Here is an 18,945-nt window from a genome sequence, read left to right as displayed (position 1 = left end):
CGGCAAAGATCTGCAAACATCTCGACCAGGCTCTCAAATCGGATCAGGCCCCCATTAAAAGCACAAGCATATTTCGGGCTTATGGTGCTTGGACACTTGGCAAGGTCAGCTCCAGGCCTTTTAACCTTTGACACCATGGAGATGGTCATTCTCTGTGGCTCATAGTAAACCATCTCTGCTGTGGCAATGACAAGTTCTCAGTGGCGATGCAACAGCAACATCTGAGCACATTGTCATCCTTCAGCATGGTCTAGAAACTTACCTTGTCACAATCATCTCTAATACGAAGAAGGATGAGGCCGTGTTCTCAGGCATCAAAGTGCCATCTTCCAAGCCCAGTCCAGTCTCGGTGTCGAAAATATGATGGCCCATGACTGCGCCTTGAACGGGAGTCGCATTCATCCGAACAACTCCTTCATCTACCGTACTCGAGATTCAAGCCCCTTCTTGAATCCTTCTTTTGCCCAGAATGTCACGTTGGAACGGTTCCTGCAGCCTGTGTCAGCAAGAAGATATCAGCAGTCCTTGACAGTTCGCAATCAGCCCAATATACTCTGACCAAAACACACAGCGCTCTTATCCAGTCATCTCGCCAAGGTCTTTTCTGCAAATTAGTGCAGTTCGCAATTCTCTTCGATACTTGAAAGACCATCAATTCTCCTGTTCTACTGGAGGTAGGACTGCCTAAACAAAACCGATCTCTCTACTAAATCACCATAATTGAGGTTCAAACGTGGAGCATCCTAGTCTGACACTTTACCATGTCCCAATAAGAAACCAACATATTGAAGTATGGCAAGTCGAATGCTGCCGTTTCTACATCGTGTCTCGATGTATCGTCCACAGTCTGAAGAGTAATTGTCAATTTGACAAGAATTTATTGCCCCAGGGATGGTTGTGCTGTCTAACTAGAAATAGTGTCGGCTGTGTCTCCCTATAAGCTGCCAAGTCAATGACAGAGTGAGATTTTATTCATTACTACCATCGCCTATGTCTAACGAGCCGAGTCGCGTGTAAGCTTAGCAGCCCATCAGTCGACAGCCAAGCATTGCTCATTGACCTTGTCAGCCACTATTGCCATGGCTCTTTGAAGCAATTGCGGTCCAAACACAAACGTTGATTAATCGAATAGACGAGATGGAATATCGAAAGAGTTACACCCATTAACGAATAGCCTGGTACAGAGTATGACACAAGTTGAACAAGCCCGTTCAAGCAGCTTGGACAACAATGGAGAGATAACGCCAAATCAAAATCGTATTGAAATCTATTATCGACAAAAAAAAGCCTATCTACAAGGTCTTGCTCTTTTTATCCTTCTTACTTGTTGAGCCTCCGGGCAGTAGGTCGCTCTCTTGGATAAGCTTGAAGAAGCACCAAAGATAGCAGATAATGAAACCTGCAGCACCAATTCCAACATTTGCCACGACCCAGAGGTCGGGCTTATCAGCAGGAGGTGTTACAAATGTGTCAAGAACATGCCACGCGCCCATGGCGACATAGAACAGCAGATGCAGTAATGCTGTGCACCATTGCAACCAGGCAGCTTGACCTTCCTGGAAGTAGGCGCTCAAAGAGGTCGGTGGGAGACCTAGCAAGTAGGACCAGAGGAGGGTCAGAACCGCATATGGAACTCTCAAGTCGACCCGTTTGAGCAAAGGGAACATAGTCCAGACTCCCAAGAGGTTGGCGAAGCCCACCCAAGCTCGTGTGTCCTTGTTCAACCCGTGCTTTCCAGCCAGAAGTAAGGTCATGGGCATCAATGGAAGCAAGACACTCTTCTCGTGCACTTGGTAGCTGAACAAGAAGAAACCCCAACCTGTGGCAGCGAAAGCCAAAGGAAGTGTGGACTTTCGTGGTCGCAGGAAGAGGATGATGTTAGGTGGAATGATCGAACCAAGAGTAGCCCCAAGAGCTGCTTTTTGAAGAAGAGCTGTTGGCCACTGTCGGAGCTTTATAACAACATTGGCGGCGCACCAGAAATTGGCGACCTTGTCCTCAAACAAACCACGCGCAAATGGGAAGACACGGTGAACCATCTGAACCAACTGTTCCACAATAGGCCAGTAAAAGGCTTTGGTGTCTAGAATATCGACAAGCTGAGGAAATAGGGGAAGCGAAGGAGAATCCTTGGAGTCTCCATGAGGATCGATGCCCTGGCTCTTGTCGTAGAGTGTACCAAGAACCAGAGGCAGGATTAGGATAGCAAAAGAAACAGCTGTCACAAGGCCGATTCCAAAGAGCCTAGTAAAGTTAAGTCGGGGGTAGACGCAGCGGCCGAGAAGATAGGAGAAGACGCTAAAGGCATAATACAGAGCCATCTGCTTGAATCCCAGCGCGCCAACGAAGAAGACAGCTGCCCACTTGTAGCGCTCAGCCAGCATACTCGACATGCTCGCCATGACAAATCCGAGCATAACGGTGTTGTACTGGAAGTGAACATGGTCAATAAGAATGGTGGCAGGCTGCATCAGGATCGCGACGAGCGCAAGCCATGCTGTCCAGTTGGTGACCCCCTGAAGTCTGCTATATCGTCGCACGAAGACAATCGCGGCTGGGACGTAGATGAGGTACTCTGAGATGATGACTGTCGCCCTCATGAAGATCTTGAGGTTGGGGTCCTGGTTTCCTCGAGAGGTGAAGAGCGCGAACCACGAGGGATCGATGAGAGAGCCAATCTTGCCGAGGAGCCAGCTGTGGTAGGCAGTCAGGGGAGGATAGTCGAGACCCCACCATTGGAGATCGTGGAAATACCATTGCGATATGGGAAGTTGTGTCGTGACCTCCATCCAATGCCGCTGCGCTTCGTAGTCTCCAAACATGGGCGGTTTGCTGAACCCTACATATCAAGCTCCTCGTTAGCGAAAGGTGTCATGATGGTCAAGTCGAGCAGTGGCCATCCTTACCAGAATATCCCCACAGACCAGCAGCCCATCTAAAAAGACCGACCACCATGAGAATTACGGGTAGAACCTCCCATTGCGACAAAGAAGTCCGCGCAGGCCACAGAAACGCCGCAAGAGGGAACGCGGGCGCCCGTACTAGGGCTTCTGTGCGAGGGGCCTTTTCGCTGCCGCCATTGCCATTGCCAGGTTTCTTGGTGTTAGCCTTGCGACGAGGCTTGTGCGGTGACGGAGAAGGACCAGCCATTGTCACCTCGAGATAGCGAAGGTCGTCATTAACAAGAGTGGTTCGGTTGATGAAGGAGGAGGAGAGAGCGTGCGTGGAGCTCTGAAGGCGAAGCTCTAACTAAATGATATCCAATGCGACCCCGGAAATTTTGGTGGTGGAGCTTCAACTGTAGAGCATCGGCCGAAAAGGAGCTTCCGAACCCCGGAGCCAGGGCAGAGACGTCACTTGAGCAGTGCGTAAATAGCTGATATGCGCACAGTATAGGCAGTACATACCTAGTAGTATGGTGATATCGTCAGGCCTGGACTGGACCAAGAGCTTGGCAAAACAGCAGTTGAACTCAAAACTTGATCTTGACTCTTTTCTTTTTTGTTACTGCAAATCTCTCTATACTCAACCTCAGACTGAGATCCCTTCTCTTCTAATTCAAAATGCCGTTCCCTTTCATTCTCCCAACGACTTCGGCTTTCTCATTCTCATCAAGCTTCAGCTCCGAGTCTCATCCTTCACTGCCCCTCAACGCCAGCACATATCGTGGAGTAGTTCGAGATGCCCTGAAAAAGCACAAGAGACTTCCTCCAAGCTCTCAGGTCTCAAATCTAAACACAGTCATTTCCAGCGTCAATGGCTACATCCCCTACCTACTAGCAGTGGACGACGGTCTAAGTAACGAGGGTCTGTCTATCGTTACGCAAAAGACGCCCCCGGCTATCGAATGGAGACCAACTTTATCTGGAGAAGTCGTCCCAGGACGTGAGAGGGCCAGGGTCAAGATTTCATCTTTAGAACATGAAATTGCCTTCGTACTCTCAACTCTGGGCTTCTCTCATGTTCTGACAGCTCGATCTGCCCTACAACCACTTTATTCAACCAGTAGCGAGTTTCTCGGGGCCCAGGAGCGAACAAATGCAATCACAACCGCAACGAAATGTCTCCTCGACGCTGCTTCCGTGTATGATTATCTCGCAGGTCGAATGGAGCACGCTACAGCTACCTCTCCATGTCCTGACGTTGCTCCCGGAACAGCTCGAGCCTTGTGTTCTCTAGCGTTGGCTGAAGCTACGCTACTAGCCGTTCTTAAAGACGATCCGTATCCAGCAATAGTCGCTCAGGACCGGAACAAGAACGACAAGGAGTGGATGTTCAAGGCCCCTGAAATTCCAAAAGTTCGCGCTCATCTTTATGCCCGGCTGTGTTTAGCAGCCTCAGAACATGCAGCCAAAGCATCATCTCTATGCAGCACAGCAGGTTCTGGCTCGCATAAGATCAACAGTGCTCTTCTGAAATATCTAGAAGATCTTCGCCGAACATGTCGAGCTCGCGCTTGTCGCTTCTTTGGAATCGATGCCGAGATAGGCGGCCAGGTTGCAGACGGCATTGGATGGGTTCGTGCCGGCTTATCAGAGCTAGGTGTTGAGATCAAAGACAACAAGAAGGGACTAAGCTTCAGCCGATTAAAGAAAGATTTCACAGAAAAGCGCGAGGATCGACGTGTAGATAAGGAGTCTGCATGGGGAAGCGATGCTGGTAAGATGGAGGAGATTCGGGTACTAGAGATGCTTGATGCCAAGTGGAACAAAGTTAATGATACGGTAAGCACTATATCAAGACTACGATGGTATTCGTTAACATCTGTGCCAGATGAATACACAAGCAATACCCCCCATCAACACACTCCTCAGCAAGATGCCGTCTGGGCGAGAGATTCACACACTCAAGCCCTACGAAGTGCCCTCACTGGACAGGGATGTACTCGAAGCCATGCGCGCGCCGCCTGAAGACGATGATACATATGTCGATGATCTAAGTTCGGATGACGATATCAAGGGCGGACCTTCAGCACCTGTTGGCGCGTTCCCAGGAACGGTAGATGATTATGCACGAAGTCCAAGCACACCAGGCAATGCCTACTACTAGTTCTGGAATTCTGGGAGAGGTCTGGGTATTTCAGAGTAGGACGTGTCGTATAACTAGATTAATAACAATCTCGAATGCCTAGGAAAGGATATCATCCTGAAAGATACAGCTTTCCAATGTCGAACAGTCCAATCGTTCCATCGCCGAGCTCTTGCCATCTCAAGTCAAATCAGGGCCAGTAGCATCCCATTCACAGAGTCGAGTTAGTGATGGGATCAGGGGTTGGTGTGATAAGACTGATGGTAGGTGTAGTGATTGGTGTGCTACGAGTGCATGGCGGTGGTGTAGGATACAGCTCAGGAGAGCAAACAGGATAGCATCTGGTGGATTAGCAACTGGGATATTCTACATTTTTTTTTTTTTTTTGGTATCAACTTACGCCCCGTACATGACACCACAGTCATTAATAGCATCCACGCAAAGGGTGGGACAGGCACTTGTGGTGGTATTAGTTCTGAAGGGCCCCGCGGCAGCAAGGCCAACGATTGCGGAAGCGGTGATAATAGCTTTGAAGAACATGATGAGGTTTTAGGTAGGTAGTTTGTGAAAATGCGAAGTGTAAGGTCTGAGTTGTGAATTTGTGGATGTTGATATCAACGTTCGTCTTCAGCTATGGGTAGGAGTTACCAGACTTTATACTTATTCAGCCCCTACCTTACAATTAAGAATTTTTACATAATAGGACCAAAGACTCAAACTCATATCAACATTAACTTTGCTCTACTTCAGACTGAACTTCATGGCTACTTAGTATACACGGTTCGGGATTCCACAGGACGGCAGTTGTTGTGAGGCATGATCGTGATCTTTAATGTGTGTAACATAGTCGTGAAAAAAAGCTGAGGCAGTATGTTAAGTAGCAAACACCGAGATGAAGGCATTTTTCAAAACATAGGTAATGTCTTGGCCCACAGGAAAACGAACGTCATAGACATACCAACAAGCTCGTGCACTTAACAGCCGCCTGTCATGTCGGATGGTCTTGACGAGAATGGTTGTGACTCCCTGCTCAATAAAAGGATCTTTTGATGCAGGGGAGGTTGATCACTATTGTAAGGAATCTTGGCAACACCTCAAAATTCATGGCCACAGTCATACACATGGCAAAAGAACTGAAATAACGTTAGGTTCAGACAAGCTTCTGGCTATTATAGTTACGATTCAGGTCTGCAAATTCTCTGAAGCCACATACTGAGTATACCGGTACATAACTCACTCCACTTGCTCAAATACACTTTGGATCAAGTTGTTCCATCATCAAAAGCTACTATAACCCGTCCTGAAGCCACTCTGCAGGTACTGTACACTGCTTCAACCAAGCCCTTACTCTATTTCATGTGAAAACTGTCGGTCTTTCTCATCCTTGTGAGATAACTGAATGTATCTCGTGGCATTATTTGTTGATCATGTCAGGTATATCGACCATTGGGGTTTAGCAGGCGCTGTCTTCGTGCCAGACTCGTGTTGTAGAAGTGATGAGAAGGCCCAGAGTTCACGGGTGAGGGAAACCTAATTCAGAAAAATGATTGTTTCGACTTGAAGCTCGAGGCTCAAGGGCAAATTGAGCAGTATCAACGTTTAGCATGGCCCTTGCTTGAAGACAGTTCAGCAAGGGCTCGAGCGGCGGTTCCAAATGGGCCTGCCATGGCGGAGGGTCAGAATCGCAGCGGACGAGCAATTTTCCGAGTCCTTAAATTTCAGCTGGGCTGTATATGGTGCTCTTTCTTAAACACGGGCAGGCTTTTCGAGGCGCTCGAGAGTACAATATCGTAGGGTCGGGGGTGGTGGGTGTAGCTAACGTCAGTTTACAGAATCATACCCAAGCAAACACAAGAAAGACAGTAAGAGTGCAGGAACCAGGGGTGAACAATCAAGAAAATAATATTGCCAAGTTTGCTATAGAACACAGCGTGGAACTTCCATCCATAGCCTGTACACAGGGTTAAAGTCCTAATAATCTCATGCGCAGATTTTGCTCTGCGACAACCCTTTAAATGCTTCGCTTCTCCCTCCAATCGTCACATCGTTTTCGCGACATATTCGTGGTTTTGTTAATCTAGTTGCCGAAAGCCATCTGCTTCTTGATCTCGGCAATGGCCTTGCCAGGGTTGAGACCCTTAGGGCAGGCTCGTGTGCAGTTAAGGATAGTGTGGCAACGGTACAAGCTCATCGAGTTCTCGAGGTTGGTCTTTCGCTCGGCGGTGCGCTCGTCACGAGAGTCGGCGAGCCATCTGTAGGACTGGAGAAGGATAGCGGGGCCAAGGTACTCCTCAGAGTTCCACCAGTAAGATGGGCATGAGGTAGAGCAGCAGGCGCAGAGAATGCACTCGTAGAGACCATCGAGCTTACGGCGGTCCTCCTTAGTCTGTCGGTACTCCTTGCCCTGAGAATTGGGTTAGTAAACGCAAGATTTCGTGAGTGAGAAAGGGGTCGTACGTCTTCGGCAGGGGTATCGCGTTGAAGGTAGGGCTTGATGCTCTTGTACTGCTTGTAGAAATGTGTCAAATCAGGGACAAGGTCCTTGACGACATAGGTGTGAGGAAGAGGGTAGATCTTGACGTCGGAAGCAGCCTCAGTAGGAATTCGGCCTAGCAACACGTTAGTACTTCGATTTCCGACATGATTTGCCGCATGCGACCTGGGTGAAGGGGTACATACACAAGCAAGCAAGAGTGTTCTGTCCGTTGATATTCATGGCGCAGCTACCGCAGATACCCTCACGGCAACTTCGTCGGAAGGTCAGAGTAGGGTCGAGCTCGTTCTTGATTCGGATGAGGGCATCGAGAATCATAGGTCCAGTCTTGTTAAGGTCCAGAGTGTAGGTCTGAAGACGAGGCTTCTCGCTGGGGGTATCGGGGTTCCATCGGTAGATTTGGAAAGACTTGAGGTTGGCATTAGAGTCCTTGGGAGGCTCGCTGACCGAGGCCATAGAGCGAGTGAAGACAGCACCAGGTCGGAAAGCAGCCGTCCTTGAGAAGGCTCCGACGAGTCGGGAAGAAGATCGAAGAGCAGCCATCTTGACGAATAATCGAATCGAGGAAGTACAATTGCGATTGGGACCGGAGGAGAAGGACAGTCAAACTTCGCAATGTTTAGTTGGAGCTGTGGTCAGACAATTGACAGGAAAGAAATGCCGTGCAATCTCCTCCGATAGAGTTGAATTGTCTATTCGCAAAGAGTGGCGTATCGAGGATTCTCGTCGTCATGTATTGGGTTGGCAAACCTTCCTCGGTTATTGCAGTTTACACTGGGACCTACGGATGACCTCTGGCCAATCACAAATTTGCGATTGTCAACTTCGGCTTCGCTGGTCTCGGAATCGGCAGGAACAGCGCTCGTGAAACCACGTGACGTGCCTTCCTCGCGGATATAGATCGCGGATCAACAGCGGGTATCAATAATTGCGGAGATGAGATTCCGGGAAATATTGGAGAAGCATGCAGTGGCTTTGAACCATGCACCGCCTCCTTTTATCTTGCATATGTGGCTTGCCTCTTTGTTCCGAGGAATTGGTTCTTGTGAAAGGATATCCATTGGAGGGGCTTGCTTGGCCAGTCAAGATTAGATAACAAGTTGGTAAATCGGCGCTCAACAACTTTGTTTCTCCGTTCACGATCCCACTTCTCTCATGACACCAATTTTTTCTCTTACGATCTCCTTGGCAAAGATGATTTCTCTGTAATTTCTATCAAAGTCGCATCGTCACCAATATTTTAATCCTCCTCCCATCATCGCTCCGACCCGTCACTATTCGCATCGATTCTTGTCTCTGGATGATCCACTTTCTAGCCCTCCATGGCTGCACCCTACAATCGACTTGCTACGGCTTCATTGCGAACGCTTGCTAAGGGTTGGTCGCATTGCTACTATGAAACCCGAGCGCCCTTAGTTCTAACGGTGCCAGCTCCGACGCAATCCTCCTCTCGACTCCGTGCTCATCCTCATATCGCAATGAGTTCGTGCCCTCGCTCCAGACTCTACTCCACCTCCGCCGATGCTCCTCGATTCTCTTACCATGTCGCATCCTCCTTCATTGCCAAGGACAGGCCATACGACCCCTCCACTCACGTCTTCCACTTCAACCCATACAATCGCATTCAGCCCCCTGAAACCGTCGACCTTCCGCTCGACCCGAATCTGGACACGATGCCTTCTTCGTCAGCCGGATCAACGACTCCGGGTCCGTAGCCTTTGGTGTTGCTGATGGTGTTGGGGGCTGGGTGGATTCCGGTGTCGACCCCGCCGATTTCTCACACGGATTTTGCGATTATATGGCATTGGCTGCCCACGAACACCAGACTGGATCAGGGCCTCCCTTGACAGCAAGACAGTTGATGCAGAAGGGATACGAAGCAATCTGCAACGACAACAGTCTCCGCGCTGGCGGAAGCACAGCGTGTGTGGCTATTGCTGGAGCAGATGGAAACCTGGACGTTGCGAACCTTGGTGATTCCGGCTTCTTGCAACTTCGACTCAATGGAGTTCACACATATTCCGAACCCCAAACGCACGCCTTCAATACTCCTTTCCAGTTGTCCCTTGTACCTCCCAGCGTTGCTGCTCGCATGGCAGCTTTTGGTGGTGCTCAGCTTAGCGACCTTCCCAGGGATGCTGACGTTACCCAGCACGCGCTCCGTCACGGCGATATTCTTGTTCTTGCGACCGACGGTGTTCTAGACAATCTTTTTAACCAAGATATTCTACGAATCGCCAGTCGAGTTCTGGTATCCACAGGCGCCTGGGTAATGACTGATGCTGGTGGTGTGCGCGTTGCGGATTCGCTAGAGCCTCTGGTTGAGTTCCCTGAAGCCTCCGAAGGCAAACGAACGGCTACACTCCAGAGCGCACTCGCTACAGAAATCGTGACAGCCGCCAAGCGAGCCAGCGTCAACACAAAACTTGATGGGCCATTCGCCAAGGAGGTCCACAAATACTATCCCCAAGAAAACTGGCACGGCGGCAAAGTCGACGATATTTGTGTCGTGGTGGCAGTAGTTAACGAGACGACCCCCGCTGTAAAGAGCAAGCTATGATTTCCTTTGTCATTCGATTTACGGCGCGATTTTATGATAGAGCAGAGGACATCTTATAAAGACGGAAACGCAAGCATTTTGGTGATTTATTATCTTGGGACGTTTTGGAGTATTAAGTCACATAGACGGCAGGGGAAGCGCCGGCTTGCTTGAATCATGGGGTTGTATATGGGCTGGCGTCAAGAGATGGGATCATATACATTCTTAATTCTAAAAGTAGTTCTGATTTGTATTATCTTATTTGAGTTACGCAGAAGATGAGTGAGATGTTGAACCCGATATAGGATTGTTCTTATGATGAACTGACTTGCTTATGACTCATGACAAGGAAGCCATCGAGTATCATACTAAAATTATAGTAATATATTTATTCAAGGCTATTTCATGTCTCTTCACATGCTATGAGCTCGAGATGTTTCCATGATGAGTCGAAGTGCAGGGTAATCCGAGAGTGGATATAAGCACACAACCATGACATCACCAGCTCATGGTGTAAGAGAGCCCATATTTCACTACAAACCTGGAAGAAATTCATCATCACGATCCATGCAGCAGGCGTCTGAGGAAAAACATGTCGGACATCTATATTGTAAGACTGGCTAGATAACCAAGGCTCTGGTCACGATACACTCACTCACACATTCATAGGCTGGTGCTATTGCAGCATTTACAGTAGATGTATTGGTCTACCCGCTCGATACCATCAAGACTCGTTTGCAGAGTCAAGATTACCTCAAGACATATTCCGACAGCTCAAAAAAGAACACATGGGCTGTACGAGGACTCTACCAGGGCATTGGAAGTGTGGTCCTGGCTACTCTTCCAGCAGGTGTGTATTAGAAGACGAAACACGAGGAATTGCTGGCTTACACAATTCACAGCGGGTCTATTTTTCTCGACATATGAGAGCGCCAAACGCATCATTGGTAATGCGACGCCATTACCTCAACCCCTGGTTCACTCAGCAGCCTCAGGGGTGGCAGAGATGGCATCCTGCTTAGTCCTCGCACCAGCAGAGGTCATCAAGCAAAATGCTCAGATGTTGCAAAATGATAGTCATGGGGCTGGACGATCTGGATCTTCCACCTCCTTGCAAGCATTCCGTCAGCTGGCCGGTGATGGAGTATCACGTCGCCTTTTCACAGGCTACACAGCACTAGTCGCACGAAATTTACCATTCACAGCTCTTCAATTCCCTATATTCGAGCATGTGCGAGCAACATATTGGAAATCGCGAGGTTCCGGAACTTCGGAGCCGGGCCTTGTCGAGACGGGGCTCGCTACGGGTTTAAGTGCCGGAAGTGCTGGATCAATAGCTGCTTTCATAACGACACCGAGTGATGTCGTCAAGACGAGGATGATGTTGAGCGCCGGGAGTCAGAGCGAGAATCCGACACAAGGCCAGAGCGAAGTCGCAGCCAAGATGGAGGGAAAGCAACCCAAGAAGGGGGCGTGGACTGTCTCGAAGGAGGTTTACCAAGAGAGGGGAGTGCGGGGATTCTTCCGGGGTGCGGCTCTGCGATCCGGGTGGACGATGCTAGGGAGTGGACTCTATCTGGGGTCGTATGAGATGGCCAAAGTTTGGTTGAGAAGGGGAAAGGCAGATGTGGAGGACGATGGCCCATTGTGATGTCGTGCGATATAGGTAAGCTGTGATAGACCAATTAGACATTCGATCATATTTTCTAGCGATCTCTATATCAATTGACCAATATAAAGACCCCAAAGGATTGTATCACACAATCACAATAATTATGAACTTATACAATGATCAACGAGCACGATCGTAGATCGGATGTCGACATCCCCGTGGCTTCTGACGTCTTCAGAAAGTTATGTGCAACAACCCGAGGGAGGCTCGTAATCCAGAGAATTCATTCGACAATGCCAGATTGTGTCTTCTGTAGGGCTAGACTATAATCTGAGGGGCACGCTGAGAACGATGATCATGCTTTCTAATTATGCTGCTTCAAAAAGAAATGCTTGCCAACGAAGCTTCTCAGAACTTTAAGAGTTGATTTGACTAGGGATTTACGGCCGGCTCCTTACAATGTGCCGTGTAAATCGGTTATCTGACAAGCAACTGCCAACAAAGAGTCATTCTCGTCAAGTGTTCGGCTGACCTCGACTATGTGGTATTGTATCAGTATGGTGTAGCAGTAATTCAAGATGGTCGTTTGGGTCGTACCGTCGGCCATTTTCTTTTAGCGCCAACCGTAGGCACATGTCATTGCAGTTTGGCCTGCGTTAGTCTCACATCCGTGTTATCAAGGACCCCTGGTTACATAAAAGTATAATTCCTTCTTTGTTCCGACCCTCCGCCTTGTCCTTCCATGAATGCCCGAAACCGGTGAAATAGTTGATGAAGCGTTCTTCTGGCGGTGAAGGAAGGATCTCGCTCATTACTTGTAGCCGATCCCGGTATTTCATCATGGTTTGGTGAGAAGTCGCCATAGATACATGCATACCTGTCTCTGATATGCGAGATTCCGGATCTCTCAGAGACAACGAGAATTCCGGTGTACTTGGTTATTCTGCGAAGCCGTTTGTAGTAATCCAGCAAATACGAGTTGCAGAGTTCTCCGATTCCCAGATAGCCCGCCTGGCTGACTCGGACAACAAGTCTTGACCGGTCTAGTTCGAGGAGTGCCATTTTTGAGACGCCCGACCACCCGCACTAATAAGTAAGTAACTTCCAGAACTACCGGCAGAAAGACCGTTTGATAGTCTTCACCGACCCACATGTGTAACCTTCGTCGTCCGGCTCAGATGGTGTCATTTGAGCACGTTATTCAAGGCTTGATTGCCTAAGAGACTGTAAAGATGTATCGTGTACTATAAATTGCTGATGACTCGCTGTCGCCGTCGCCGCGCCCTGACTCGTAGTTCCATATATTCCCCTTCCATCTTCTGCCATTGTGTGTCGAGATACCCAAAACATTTCACTCTGTCTTAACTGCGCACTCGGTACTCAACACACAGCAAAACTTAAATAACCCACAATGGCAACTGCAGATGTGCAAACAGCTCCTGCATCCCCACTCGACGTATTTTCCAAAACAGCTGCTGAAGCCGAAGTGAGAGAAATCAGCCCGGAACTCGCAGCCAACCATCGGTATCTTATCCAATCACCATACACGGAACATGAGCATTTGCTCGACCTTGACACTCTTGACAACGAAAATGAGCTCCTCGCAAGAGCCTTGAGTCAATTTCGAGTTCTCCGCGACGACTATGCGACAGCCCCATACACAGAATCCTTCAACTGGCCAGAGGTGATCGAAGAAGTGAAACGTCTTGCGGTCGAATCTGGAAAACCCTTCAAAGAAACGTCGTTTTATATTGTGGCATTCCGATCACGAATCAAGAAGGAGACTGAGTATGCCGATCTTGGCGTTCTCGACAAGGGTGCACATGCTGAGGCCGTGGCGAGTGGTGGATTCCTCAAGTAAGTTGGAAGTGCATCTTCTGCATGAGTCTATTGTATTGACACGAACAGATACTGGTTTGGAGAACCTGACTCAGAATTGGCCAACTTGGCAACTTGTGTCTGGCGTTCGCGGGAAGATGCCAAGAAGGGTGGTACAGGCCCAGCTCATCGCAAGGCTGCTGGAGCAACTCGCTCCTTGTATGCATTCTGGAAGATTGATCAACATAGACTTATCATTCGAGACAATGCCGAGAGCTGGGAGATTATCCCCTGGCAGGATTAGATGACAAGGTTTGAGACTTCTGAAACCTTTTGTTCAAGAAGCTTATGAGGCGTTGGGTGTCGGTCTTGAGGGTTAGAAAAACATGGGACAGAAAAAAGAATGGCGTTTGCTGGGGGAAATGATGATTTTCTCTGAGAATGACTTAGACGATAGAATTATAAATGAGATAAAACAATAATTAGATTTTAGATTGCTCGTGATATTCTAGTTGATGGCATTGAATGTCTGTAGAGAACGAGGGCAAGGTGCCCAGCTCAAAACGGACCGCGAAGAGACGCATAAGAGAGATAAAGTACACATCCATTCCGTATCATGACATCGAGCGTGATATCGGTAAATTTGGGATAAATAAGGCACTTTTCTGGCCGCCGTATGCTTGGCCTGGTGGTGATAAACGAAGGTCGTAGGTCGGCTCGTAACGTCAATCGCGGGATATATAATCTGCCACACGTCACCGCCTAGACATCCCACAGCCCACAAATGAGTACACGAACGAAAAGTTTCGATATTCCCACCTTTCAGAGCCCCGAAGCCTTGCAACACCACCCGCCTCTTTCGCGATCGTAGCGCCGAACCTCTCTCCTTCTCTCGCGGCACCGTGAATATCTCGTCCCGAATTTTTGTCAATATGGCGGACGCTCCCAACGATGCGCCTGTTGCTGCGCCTTTCCAGGCCGTTCAAGTCGAGGCTCTGGTGAGTTGAATATGCCCCACCTTTTGGTCTTTGAGACCCCCTCTTGAAGGACGAGTAAAGAGAAATGGGACTGACCTCAGTCGGTGGTGTAGGTTATCATGAAGATTGCCAAGCACTGCTCTTCGGCTTTCCCATCTGTTGCGACTGGAGCCATTGTTGGTATGGAGAACGAGGGTCTTCTCGAGGTCACCAATACGTTCCCTTTCCCTACCGTCGACCCCGCTACGACCGATAGCCACCAGAGCGATGCTTCGCAGATCGCTGCTGCTGCTCCCCGACAGAAGAACAACATTCACTACCAAAATGAGATGATCCGACACCTCAAGGAGGTCAACGTCGACGCCAACAACGTTGGTTGGTACACAAGTGCCACCATGGGCAACTTTGTCAACTTGAACTTCATCGAGAACCAGTTCCACTACCAAAGCGCCAACGAGAACACTGTCGCCCTCGTCCACGATGCTAGCAAGAGCTCTCAGGGCAACTTGACCTTCCGGGCTTTCCGCCTGTCCCCTGCTTTCATGAGCGCCTACAAGGAGGGCAAGTTCACAACCGAGAGGTACGATGATGCTATTACCACGGCCCAGAGAAAGGGATGCTAACCAGTAACAGCTTGCAAAAGTCTAAGCTCACCTTCAAGGATATCCTCACCGAGGTCCCCGTCAACGTCCACAACTCTCACCTCCTCACAACCTTCCTCCACCAGATTCCTTCCGCTCCCGTGAAGGGTGATATTGAGCAACCCTCATCGCTGGATGACCTCAACCGTAACGCTCTCGAGCCTCCTCTGTACCCCTCTATCGACAACCTCGACCTTGCGATCGACCCCTTCCTCGAGAAGACCTGCGATCTTCTGCTCGAGAGCATCGAGTCTCACTATACCGACCTAAACAACTTCCAGTTCTACCAGCGACAACTCGGTCGTGAGCAGACCAAGATTACACAATGGCAGACCAAGCGCAAGGCCGAGAACGCCCAACGTGCTGCTGCCAAGCAAGCTCCTCTTCCCGAGGATGAGTGGCAGCGACTGTTCAAGCTTCCCCAGGAGCCCAGCAGACTGGAGGGTATGCTGAACGCGAAGCAGGTGGAGCAATACAGCAAGCAGGTGGATGGATTCACAGCCAACGTCAGTGCCAAGATGTTTGCCGTGCGGGAGAACTTGATGCCAAAATAGATGGAGGACGGGCGAGACGGGGATTTTCAAAAAGTCTCGAGGGATTCCAGGAATACGAGACGCTCAGTGATGGTTTGCATTGGCGGCGTTCCGGACAATGTCGATAATATCGAGTGCTGGTCTAGATTTTAAAGCGTTGAGAGAAAGAGAGGAGCACTTGATGAGCACATGAGGGGCCAGCCTGACGTTGATCTGTTGATGTTGAAGAGTCACGAAGAGATGGACACGACTGTAGCATTGCCTTGGTCATAAAAAGCTGGCTTTGTAGATAGCGCCTGCAATCAAGTTCTCAAAGTCTGAGAGCTTTGAAACAATTTTACGTTTAGAAGTTCATTGGTACTGTCGGTTGGTTGTTTTGTCTTTCAGTGAACTCGGCAAATAACATCGGGATTTGAAGTGGTTCATGGTTGATCCAAGACCAGGTTTCATAGCATAAATATCTCATCTCGCTCTTACACGCCGAAAAGGTATATGAGACGAAGTGATGAGTCTGGTATCAGTGTGCGCCTTATAAACAAGACCAAAGATGTGCCTCCGAGCTGACTCTCCCCTCAGAATATTCGGATATACAGGTTAGTCGGTCTGTTCGTAGCTTGCAGACGATCAATGACCCGTCGTGTTCGCGTGAAGCGGTGCTCGGCTTCCGAGCGGGGAATATCCAAGGGTCAAGTCAAAGTCAGCCAAAGCTGCATCTGTACGAAGCAAGTTACATATGCACAGTCGGAACGAACAATTGAAGAGCAGATAGTCACTATAGACAGCAGAACAGAGGCCTAACAATTTGCCCACTCACTGGATGAGAAAAATCAACGTGGTCTCCTTCTCACTAGTCACGTATTCGTACCAAGACCTGGAGGAGCTTCCCATCATGAGAAAGCTCCTCTTTATTTTTTCTTCAGGTGGATTCTCCGAGTCCCTGAGATCCACTCTCGCTCGGAGGTACCTTTTGGCGCTTCAAACCGCCAGGTTCCTCGAGGGTACCAGGTTCAGCACCCAGCCAACCACCCGCTTACAAGTACCTAGCCTGAAGATCGACTGGACTCGGAGTGCATTTCTGCTCTGCCCCGCCTCAAAATTGCTGGGCCTCAATGGCAGAAGAAAATTCTGCCCCTCATTTTGCCGTCCATCGACTTCACCGCCCGCGAAAAAAACCCCACTGACACTGCTGGGCCCTGGTCAACCCCTCCCCCTCCAGGCCCCTCCAGAGGCTCTCAGCCCATAGAAGCAGTTCTCTCTGCCCCGCCCAATGTTATCTCGTTGTTGATTCTACAACCTACATATTCTTCCACTTCCCATTCAACTTTTTCAATCCCTTCTTCTCCTCTTTCTATTCTCTCTTCTTCTTCCTTCTCCTCTCATCCATCCTTTCATCCCTTCCTCCTCCACATCCATTCATCATGTCTGCTCCCGCCCACAAGTTCAAGGTCGCTGACCTTTCTCTGGCCGCCTTTGGCCGCAAGGAGATTGAGCTCGCTGAGAATGAGATGCCCGGTCTCATGCAGACCCGAGCCAAGTATGCTGCCGACCAGCCTCTCGCCGGTGCCCGCATTGCTGGCTGCCTTCACATGACCATCCAGACCGCCGTCCTCATCGAGACCCTCACTGCTCTCGGTGCTGAGGTTACCTGGACCAGCTGCAACATCTTCAGCACCCAGGACCACGCCGCTGCTGCCATTGCTGCCGCCGGTGTCCCCGTCTTTGCCTGGAAGGGTGAGACCGAGGAGGAGTACAACTGGTGCCTCGAGCAGCAGCTCACCGCCTTCAAGGACAACAAGAAGCTCAACCTCATCCTCGACGACGGTGGTGACCTGACCACCCTTGTCCACCAGAAGTACCCTGAGATGCTCAAGGACTGCTTCGGTGTCTCTGAGGAGACCACCACCGGTGTCCACCACCTTTACCGCATGCTCAAGGATGGCAAGCTCCTTGTCCCCGCCATCAACGTCAACGACTCCGTCACCAAGTCCAAGTTCGACAACCTTTACGGCTGCCGTGAGTCCCTTGTCGACGGTATCAAGCGTGCTACCGATGTCATGATTGCTGGCAAGGTCGCCGTCGTTGCCGGTTTCGGTGATGTCGGTAAGGGCTGCGCCATGGCCCTCCACGGCATGGGTGCCCGCGTCCTCGTTACCGAGATTGACCCCATCAACGCTCTCCAGGCTGCTATGGCCGGTTACCAAGTCACCACCATGGAGAAGGCCGCCAAGGTCGGTCAAATCTTTGTTACCACCACCGGCTGCCGTGATATCCTCACTGGCGAGCACTTCGAGGCTATGCCCAACGACGCCATTGTCTGCAGTAAGTTTTTATCGCTCTTTCACTAAATGATTCATCACTGACATTAGTAAAACAGACATTGGTCACTTCGATATCGAGATTGACGTTGCTTGGCTCAAGGCCAACGCCAGCTCTGTCCAGAACATCAAGCCCCAGGTTGACCGTTTCCTCATGCCCAACGGCCGTCACATCATCCTCCTTGCTGAGGGCCGTCTTGTCAACCTTGGCTGTGCTACTGGCCACTCTTCTTTCGTCATGTCTTGCTCTTTCACCAACCAGGTCCTTGCCCAGATCATGCTGTACAAGGCCGCCGACAAGGCTTGGGGTGAGAAGTACGTCGAGTTCGCCAAGACCGACAAGCTCGACGTTGGTGTCTACGTCCTCCCCAAGATCCTCGATGAGGAGGTCGCCCGTCTCCACCTCGACCACTGCCAGGCTGAGCTCAGCACCCTCAGCAAGGTCCAGGCTGAGTACCTTGGCCTCACCGTCGAGGGTCCCTTCAAGGCCGATATCTACCGCTACTAAGCGTGTGTAATCAATACTCAGGATCCTTCAACTGGATTCCTATGTGTAACGAACTTTTCCCTCTTCTGTCGACATGACAATCGGCAAAATTCTAGTTTCAACAGCATGAACTTGCATGGCATATGGGTTGGGAGAGTTACAAGGACATCTGCGGTTTTCTGATTTTTTTTCTCTTCTCTTCTTTGTTTCTGCTTATTTGGGTTACTTCTCTAAATCATCAAAGAGAAGACTCCTCGCAGGGTGCAGGGAGGGGCAAAAAAATCTTGCTTTTTCAACAAAATGGCGTTGGCTTTTTTGCTAATCATGATTCCCCCCTTCGAGATTATAAAAATGGATGATGAATGGAATGATATGGACGGATATGAACAAGACGAGACCTCCCCCATAGGGATGGATGAGATGGTTACTCGATACAGGCAGGCCCGTCAACCGTGGCCAGGATAGAGTAGAACTTCAAAAAGAGATATTCTGACTCTAACG

At 49.7% G+C, this 18,945-nt stretch overlaps 9 protein-coding genes; 6 read left to right on the top strand and 3 right to left on the bottom strand.

Moving 5' to 3' along the window:
• Positions 1–1,292: 1,292 nt before the first annotated feature.
• On the bottom strand, positions 1,293–3,150 carry FFUJ_08742 (related to glucosyltransferase; the record flags this gene model as incomplete). XM_023580522.1 has 2 exons in its annotated part: positions 1,293–2,839; positions 2,907–3,150. The coding sequence occupies 2 exons, from the start codon at positions 3,148–3,150 to the stop codon at positions 1,293–1,295; spliced, it is 1,791 nt and encodes a 596-aa protein (XP_023433286.1).
• Positions 3,151–3,563: 413 nt separating this feature from the next.
• On the top strand, positions 3,564–5,049 carry FFUJ_08743 (related to PalC protein; the record flags this gene model as incomplete). XM_023580521.1 has 2 exons in its annotated part: positions 3,564–4,724; positions 4,774–5,049. 2 exons carry the CDS (start codon positions 3,564–3,566, stop codon positions 5,047–5,049), a joined length of 1,437 nt encoding a protein of 478 aa, XP_023433285.1.
• Positions 5,050–5,239: 190 nt separating this feature from the next.
• FFUJ_08744 (uncharacterized protein) lies at positions 5,240–5,568 on the bottom strand (the record flags this gene model as incomplete). XM_023580520.1 has 2 exons in its annotated part: positions 5,240–5,369; positions 5,429–5,568. 2 exons carry the CDS (start codon positions 5,566–5,568, stop codon positions 5,240–5,242), a joined length of 270 nt encoding a protein of 89 aa, XP_023433284.1.
• Positions 5,569–7,105: 1,537 nt separating this feature from the next.
• On the bottom strand, positions 7,106–8,065 carry FFUJ_08745 (probable succinate dehydrogenase (ubiquinone) iron-sulfur protein precursor; the record flags this gene model as incomplete). XM_023580519.1 has 3 exons in its annotated part: positions 7,106–7,432; positions 7,486–7,637; positions 7,708–8,065. 3 exons carry the CDS (start codon positions 8,063–8,065, stop codon positions 7,106–7,108), a joined length of 837 nt encoding a protein of 278 aa, XP_023433283.1.
• A 779-nt stretch (positions 8,066–8,844) lies between these two features.
• FFUJ_08746 (related to PTC7-2C protein phosphatase) lies at positions 8,845–10,082 on the top strand (the record flags this gene model as incomplete). XM_023580518.1 is given in 2 exon segments in its annotated part: positions 8,845–9,229; positions 9,238–10,082. Coding segments are annotated over 2 exon segments (1,230 nt in total).
• A 571-nt stretch (positions 10,083–10,653) lies between these two features.
• On the top strand, positions 10,654–11,712 carry FFUJ_08747 (related to PET8 protein, member of the mitochondrial carrier (MCF) family; the record flags this gene model as incomplete). XM_023580516.1 has 3 exons in its annotated part: positions 10,654–10,671; positions 10,731–10,911; positions 10,964–11,712. 3 exons carry the CDS (start codon positions 10,654–10,656, stop codon positions 11,710–11,712), a joined length of 948 nt encoding a protein of 315 aa, XP_023433282.1.
• A 1,372-nt stretch (positions 11,713–13,084) lies between these two features.
• On the top strand, positions 13,085–13,795 carry FFUJ_08748 (uncharacterized protein; the record flags this gene model as incomplete). XM_023580515.1 has 2 exons in its annotated part: positions 13,085–13,530; positions 13,582–13,795. 2 exons carry the CDS (start codon positions 13,085–13,087, stop codon positions 13,793–13,795), a joined length of 660 nt encoding a protein of 219 aa, XP_023433281.1.
• A 628-nt stretch (positions 13,796–14,423) lies between these two features.
• Positions 14,424–15,663, top strand: FFUJ_08749 (related to translation initiation factor eIF3 p40 subunit; the record flags this gene model as incomplete). XM_023580514.1 has 3 exons in its annotated part: positions 14,424–14,489; positions 14,582–15,048; positions 15,102–15,663. The coding sequence occupies 3 exons, from the start codon at positions 14,424–14,426 to the stop codon at positions 15,661–15,663; spliced, it is 1,095 nt and encodes a 364-aa protein (XP_023433280.1).
• A 1,397-nt stretch (positions 15,664–17,060) lies between these two features.
• FFUJ_08750 (probable adenosylhomocysteinase (S-adenosyl-L-homocysteine hydrolase)) lies at positions 17,061–18,465 on the top strand (the record flags this gene model as incomplete). XM_023580513.1 has 2 exons in its annotated part: positions 17,061–17,961; positions 18,017–18,465. The coding sequence occupies 2 exons, from the start codon at positions 17,061–17,063 to the stop codon at positions 18,463–18,465; spliced, it is 1,350 nt and encodes a 449-aa protein (XP_023433279.1).
• Positions 18,466–18,945: the final 480 nt, after the last annotated feature.

This window comes from Fusarium fujikuroi, chromosome FFUJ_chr07 (genome assembly GCF_900079805.1).
Source record: "Fusarium fujikuroi IMI 58289 draft genome, chromosome FFUJ_chr07".
NCBI classification, from domain to species: domain Eukaryota; kingdom Fungi; phylum Ascomycota; class Sordariomycetes; order Hypocreales; family Nectriaceae; genus Fusarium; species Fusarium fujikuroi.
The sequence above is the reverse complement of the archived record's forward strand: the minus strand, read 5'-3'. Positions and strand labels throughout refer to the sequence as shown.